This window comes from Sardina pilchardus, chromosome 7 (assembly GCF_963854185.1).
Source record: "Sardina pilchardus chromosome 7, fSarPil1.1, whole genome shotgun sequence".
Taxonomy (NCBI): Eukaryota; Metazoa; Chordata; class Actinopteri; order Clupeiformes; family Clupeidae; genus Sardina; species Sardina pilchardus.
The window spans coordinates 18,922,728-18,930,424 of NC_085000.1; the positions used below are offsets into that span (position 1 = coordinate 18,922,728).

The window sequence follows — 7,697 nt, forward strand, 5'->3', positions numbered from 1 at the left end:
AATGCCCTTAATGGCAACAGGTTATGGTTACATGGCAAAAACTCGACAGCTTGCTAGATACGGGTTGCTAAGCCACGATTGGCCTGTGGCGATTTTAGGGCTTCTGATTGGTTGGCAATTGTGGCACAAATGTAACGCTGTCTACAGATTTTGAGCGAGCACAGAGACAAACTTGCGCGAGAGGGAGAGAGCTAGAGCGAGCAAAGGGAGCTGTGTATGAGAGCGCGTACAGTGAAACTGAATGAAAGGGGGGCTGTTGTTGCACATACATGTTGACCGTAGCGAATTCACGAAGACATTTGTTGAGCACAGAATTGATTCCCGTTTGCTCAATTACAAATTCTTTGTGCTCAAGTTTAATTTTTCCTCAAAATATAATTTGTGTGCTTGCTCAAAATATGTTTCTGCGCTCAATATTGCTCCACTCTGCGCTCATAATTGAGGCACAAATGTAACGCCATACTCCATCATGTGTTCTAATGTGTACGCTGCTGTCTCTCTGCTCCACAGGGAGCCTGCTGGACTTCCTCAAGGGAGACATGGGCAAGATACTGCGCCTCCCTCAGCTGGTGGACATGGCCTCTCAGGTGTGTGTGTGTGTGTGTGTGTGTGTGTGTGTGTGTGTGTGTGTGTGTGTGTGTGTGTGTGTGTGTGTGTGTGTGTGTGTGTGTGTGTGTGTGTGTGTGTGTGTGTGTGTGTGTGTGTGTGTGTGTGTGTGTGTGTGTGTGTGTGTGTGTGTGCAGATTTAGAACAATTGGTGAGTGGAATGAAACCATAAACCATAAAAAGGCATTCTAGAGCAGGTGTGCAGTACAGGATCTGCGAGTTCAATTCCTGTGAACAGAGAACCCAAACCAACCGGTTCTCCTCTTGCCTTTAAACGCTCAACACCCCCTCAGCCTCTCGGCAAGTCAAGCATGTCTACAATTTACAGGAATCCAAAAGTGAAACGAGTTTTGGCTTCGCCTTTGCTTGCCATTGTTTTCTCCTAGGATGGCTATGTGTTTGTCGCTGTGCTAGAGAAAGCAGTCTAGAGAGGGATCCTGTTAGCTGTTGCATTTGATGCATTCTGCGTTTTGAGTTTGACCTTATATGATGAAAGCTTACCCCTTCCTGATGAATTGGATTTCATGATGGCTGTCAGTATGGGCTGCATGGGCCTCTAAATCTCTCTATAGCTGGTTAGGTCAGGTTTCCGCAATCTGATTTGTGGCACATAATTGATTTTTCTGCCTTCAGATTGCATCTGGCATGGCGTATGTGGAGCGAATGAACTACGTGCACCGGGACCTGCGCGCCGCCAACATCCTGGTGGGGGATAACCTCGTGTGCAAGGTGGCCGACTTCGGCCTGGCTCGCCTCATCGAGGACAACGAGTACACGGCCAGACAGGGTGAGCGCCGCGTCTCTCCTCTCCCATCTCAGCTCCTCTCTGACGGACGGGTTGACGTGCTGTGTGATGTGCTGTGTGATGTGCTGAATGAGTGATGAAGTGCTGGTGCGGAGAGCAGTGGAAGCACAAACACATCACATCTCTCTCTATCTCTATGAGTCTGCACTCGGTCACATCTCTCTATTCTATACATTCTGTCACATCTCTCTATTGCTATACTGTACATTCAGTCACATCTCTCTATCGCTATACATTCATTCACATCTCTCTGTCTCTATACAGTACACTCATTCACATCTCTATCACTTTACATTCATTCACACCTATCTATCTCTATGAGTCTGCATAGTCACATCTCTCTATCTCTTTACACTCAGTCACATCTCTCTCTATCTCTATACATTCAATCACATCTCTCTCTATCTCTATGGGTCTGCATAGTGTCACATCTCTCTATCTCTATACACTCAGTCACATCTCTCTCTATCTCTATACATTCAATCACATCTCTCTATCTCTATGGGTCTGCATAGTGTCACATCTCTCTATCTCTATACACTCAGTCACATTTCTCTATCTCTTTACATTCAGTCACATCTCTCTATCTCTATGGGTCTGCATAGTCACCTCTCTGTCTTTATGGGTCTGTGCGGAGAGCAGTGGAAGCACAGACACATCACATCTCTCTATCTCTATACACTTGGTCACATCTCTCTATCTCTATGGGTCTGCATAGTCACATCCCTCTATCTCTATACACTCAATCACATTTCTCTATCTCTATGGGTCTGCATAGTCACAGCTCTCTATCTCTATGGGTCTGCATAGTCACATCTCTCTATCTCCTATACACTCAATCACATTTCTCTATCTCTATGGGTCTGCATAGTCACATCCCTCTATCTCTATACACTGAGTCACATTTCTCTATCTCTATACACTCAGTCACATCCCTCTATCTCTATACACTCAGTCACATCCCTCTATCTCTATACACTCAATCACATTTCTCTATCTCTATGGGTCTGCAGAGTCACATCTCTCTGTCTCTATGGGTCTGCATACACTCGTTCACACTGTGTTCTGTCCTGCAGGGGCCAAGTTCCCCATCAAGTGGACGGCTCCCGAGGCGGCCTTATACGGACGCTTCACCATCAAGTCAGACGTCTGGTCCTTCGGCGTGCTGTTGACCGAGCTGGCCACCAAGGGCCGGGTGCCATACCCAGGTACACACTCCCTTCCCCCACGAGCCCACTGACACAAGTAGGGAGCACTACCCGTAATTTCCCAACTATTAGCCGCAGCTTATACATTGATTTTGCAAGATTTCTTCAACTGTGAGGTTCATACACGGGGACAGTCAATATGGTATTAATATGGTTTCTTTTAACTTGCATAAAACACTGCTCTGCGGCTTATACACGGGAAATGACGGTAGTGCAACAGTGAGTACTACAGTAGCTTCTATCAAAGTGGAGTATCAGCTCAGGGTCCAGCTCAGTGGAAGGATGCAGATAATGAATGAATATATACTTTTTTGATCCCGTGTGGGAAGTTCAGTTCTCTGCATTTAACCCAATTTAACCAAATTAGTGAACACACAGCACACAGCACACAGTGAACACACAACCCAGAGCAGTGAGCTGCCTGCCCAACCAGCGGCGCTCAGGGAGCAGTGAGGGGTTAGGTGCCCTGCTCAAGGGCCCTTCAGCCGTGGACTGGTCAGGGACCGAACCGGCAACCCTCAGGTTACAAGCCTGAAGCCCTAACCAGTAGGCCACGGCTGCCCACAAGATAAGAGGGATGTATAGGGTGGAGAACAGGCCCACGGTGAGAGTGCAGGTGTGTTAGAGCTGTTAGTGCTGTTAGGAGGGGAAGTACCAGAGGAACACCACAGCTCTGGTAGCAACCGGTGGCACATTCCACAATCAAGGAACCACAGATCAGAATAGTTTAGATTCCTGGGACTGTGCCAATAGCTGTGCCAGGCGGCGCACTTTGAGGAGTGAAGTGGTCAGGTGATGGCATGCATAGACAGGAAAAGAAAGAGGTTGTATTGTGTCTTTATGAGAGCATTCAAGTAACTAGGTACAGAACCAGAGAAGGCTTTGTACTGTAGGCCAGCATTAGTGATTTGAATTGGTTGTGAAAGTCTACAGGTGGTAGCATTAGCTTTGAGCTTAACTGTATTTGTGTCTGTCTATATGTTACACTTACAGTTACAGTTACAGTTATGGTGCTTAGCAGACGCTTTTGTCCAAAGCGACTTACAGACAAAACAACACAATAATTACATTTAGCAGTTGATCAGACTATAGTGTCGACTAAAGATATGTGTAAATAAAATAACCAAAATAAAATATGTGTGTCTGGACTCTTGTGCCCATCTCAGGCATGGTGAACCGCGAGGTTCTGGACCAGGTGGAGCGAGGCTACCGCATGCCGTGTCCGGCCGAGTGCCCCGAGTCCCTGCACGACCTCATGCTGCAGTGCTGGCGCAAGGAGCCCGAGGAGCGGCCCACCTTCGAGTACCTGCAGGGCTTCCTGGAGGACTACTTCACCTCCACCGAGCCGCAGTACCAGCCCGGAGAGAACCTCTAGAACCTCCACCCGCCGTGTCGTGTTCTCTGCGTCCGCGTGTGGGCGGTGGTGCGTTTTGGCGTTCTGCAGGTTCTCCGAACCTCCACACCTGGAAAGCACGGACATGATGTGATGGTTCTGGTCTTTGAGTTAGTCCTCCCTACTGTACGGGAGCTGTTGTGTTCTTCACAGGGGTGGTGGTGTTGGTGGTGGTGGTGGTGGGAAGGGGGGGTTATGTTACCCGGGCTGCAGGTCATGTGTGATTGATCAGAGCTCTGGATCTTTTGTTCAGCCTCGCTCTGCTTTCTTAAGCCCCCCTTCCCTGCTCACACCCCCTCTGGCAGATGCTCCAGATCTGTCAGTCAGCCTCCACAGCACCCCCCCAGCACCCCCCCTTTTTGCCCTCTCTACACGTTTGTCTGCACCCCCATACTCCACTGCCTACACAAAGACTGCTGACACGCGCGCAGACAGGGTTCAACGGGTTTATTCCACAGTCCTCATTAGCCTGACTGTCTTTCACATGTACCCACACATGTGTAGATGCACACACACACACACACACACACACACACACACACACACACACGCACACACGCACACACACACACACACACACACAAACACCGCAGACACACACACACACAGGCGCACACACACACAATCACCGCAGACACACACACACACAGGCACACCATATGAAAAAGACAGCCGAGCCTGTACAGTACATTTGTAAATTTTGTGTCTAAGTGTGTCTGTGTGAGTGTATGTGCATATGTGTGTATGGGTGTGCATGGGAGCATGTATATAGGGAAATGTCTTCCGATTCCAACCCCAGTGATAAAGAAATATGTCTTTAAAGTATGTGTGTGCATGTGTGTGCGTGTGTATGTGTGTTAGAGACAGACAGAGAGAGAGCACATGTATCTCTAGGCCTGCTCTTTTGTGTCTGATCGAGTGAGTGTGTGTGAGAGAGAGTGCTTGTCATGAGTGTGTGTGTGTGTGTGTGTGTTCACCTCTTTTTTTCCTTTGTTATCCTGGACTAACTGGAGCTGGTGGTGTTGAAGAGCTTAGAGTGTGAAGGGTGCTGGAGTGGCGCTCTAGAGACTGTCGGTCATCAGCGGCATGTCCAGTCCTCTGCCTGTCCGCACCCAGGCTCTGACACACACACACACACCGCCACACCTAGAACACGCCTGGACTCTTACGGGAGTCTGCGTCTGATTCGCTTTGTGCAAATGATAAAAAAAAAAAAACTAACATTGTGAGAAAGCATAAACATACTACTGATCTCCAAATGGGAACTACTACCCTATTACATTTTTTTTGTGCCAATGAGAAATATTTTTTGTACTATCTGTACTTTGTACAAAGTGTATTTTTATTAATCCAATCTTTTATTATCCTATCAGGAGGTACTTTTGACAAATCTGTCATTAAAGGCTATGCTAACTTGCATAACATGTCTTTTCCTGTAATCAAAAATGTGGTATAATACCCCATCCAGAGAGGACAGTCTGTGAGATGTCTTGTGAGAGTTGAAAGCATTAACACAATCAATTGGACCATGAATAATGTCAGATGAGCCAGCATAGGAAGTCCTATTATCTAACCAAAAGAACATACAAGAGGTTGCTTACCTACCATACAATTGCTAGTGTCTGCCTGTCTTCAGTCACAGCAAGTCTGGCCATGCATTGAGGTAGTGCAAAATGACTTCGCCTGCAGACTGGTTCTAAATGTAAGATGTGTGTGTGTTCTGCTTAAATTGCAGTTATGTTGTGACACACACACACACACACACACACACTACACACACTCACTACACACACACAACACACACACACACACACACACACACACACACACACACACACACACACACACACACACACACACACACACACACACACACACACACACACACACACACACACACACACACACACACTCTCTCTGGCATCCTCTGACAGTGTCATTCATTCAGCAGGTAGCATGTACAGTATTGTAACTGGCAATCATGAAAGCTGTCAAGAGAATAAACGAAGACTTTGTTGTAATGCCCTTTCTTATTCTATTAACATCCATCATCCCGTCGTGAACAGGCATTGTGCCTCTGTTAAAACAGAGTGGGAGAGAAGGGAAATAACATTGATGGTGGAGGCGGAGGTTGTGGGGTTAGCCTTGTCGCTAATGATGATAATGATGTAGAAGCTGTAGTTGTCCTATGGGGGCATATACTGTAGAGTCCTATGGGGCATATAGAGTGGCATGCAGGTATAGTGATGCTGTAGGCTTCCTTATGGGTCAGTAGCAGACGGATGGGATCCATGTAACCTCTCAGTTGTAAATACATTTTATCAAAAATGTCTTTTTATTGTAAATGTTGCATTCATAATTTATTCCTATTTTTGCAGAACATTTTTTTTTTTCTCTGTTCCCAGTCTCTTGAGTCACATTTGCCTTTTTACAGTAAACACATACAGCCTCAATACAGCATCTCACAGATAGGATCAGGATCTGAGACCATGGCTAGATTGATTTGTGTTCGATCACTGGGCAGCTGAATCCTGTTATATTCATGGGACAGAGCCACATAAAAAGGTTTACCTTTGAATTTGATTGTGCGATAAGAAAAGAAAAACGGCAACAGCAAACTACAGGAGAAAGCACGGCATGTGCCCGTAGGCCATCATTCATCTGCTGATCTTCATCTTTCTCAACTGCATGTCTCACCTCATACAACTGAAACACAGACAAACACGTATACACACTGTACACCCATTCATCCATTTGGACAAACCCTTGAGATGTGTGTGTGTGTGTGTATGATATTTTATGAATAATAGTTACTTTGTAATACAATTAACATTGTAATAGAGATTAGTTTATTTGACAGGGGACTTAATGGTGATGGAATACTTTTTGTGACCAAAATCCATTGTATTTTATTCAAATGGGGATGCCAAACGTTGTTTTGCACAAACCACTTTTATGTCCATAGCCTGCTGTCCTAATGACTGCTGTAAAATGTTGAAATAGAAACTTTGATACAGTATATTTTATCAAATGAATGTCCTGACAAGTGGACTGTCCCTTTTGTATAATTTGATTGACAAATTGTAAAGAAAACTGCAATGGAATACCTTGAAAGCATCTTGATATTTTTTTTGTAGAAATCTTCACCTATGCAGTTGCTGGGGGTTATTGTCCTTTCCATTTGAAATTTAATTTAAGGCAACCTTTTGTACGGTGCTGCAAGGTCACATTTTTGTTTTTCAATCAAGTTATAATTAAATACTTGTAATCTATGTTCTCTTTTTAAAAGTGCAATAAATTATGTTTCTAAAGGTTGTGTTGTGCTAGTAGGTTTGTGTAATCTGTGTATCATGTGGGAGTATAATATCAGATGTGTGGTCAATATGGTTTTTTTTATATATATATATGACATTATATACGTGAACGAGATCACAACCAAATGTTTACACCATTCTCCTGTTAATTCATTGGTCATCAGAGTGATGATGATTTTTATATCAAATGAATAAAGACCCAATCAGGTGACCGTAGAAATCAGGAACAAGTTTTTACAATTATACACCAAGAGAGACAGCATGGCTTTGAATAAAGAAGGTCAACTCTTTGGTATAATTTGCCCTCAATGGTGCCTTCCAGGCAGCGCTGCCTTCAAGGCACTAACTCCCCTCAGTTTAGGGGCAGGATG

At 45.1% G+C, this 7,697-nt stretch overlaps 1 protein-coding gene across 2 annotated transcripts in view; it reads left to right on the top strand.

Annotated features, from left to right (window-relative positions):
* src (v-src avian sarcoma (Schmidt-Ruppin A-2) viral oncogene homolog) overlaps positions 1-7,317 on the top strand; it is a 47,749-nt gene extending 40,432 nt beyond the window's left edge. For both annotated transcript variants that reach the window (XM_062541065.1, XM_062541066.1), the window contains 4 exons: positions 511-587; positions 1,240-1,393; positions 2,488-2,619; positions 3,786-7,317. In XM_062541065.1, the coding sequence (XP_062397049.1) occupies positions 511-587; positions 1,240-1,393; positions 2,488-2,619; positions 3,786-3,994 (572 nt within the window). In that variant the 3' untranslated portion in view covers positions 3,995-7,317. The remainder of the gene's footprint in view (positions 1-510; positions 588-1,239; positions 1,394-2,487; positions 2,620-3,785) is intronic.
* The last annotated feature ends 380 nt before the right edge of the window (positions 7,318-7,697 follow it).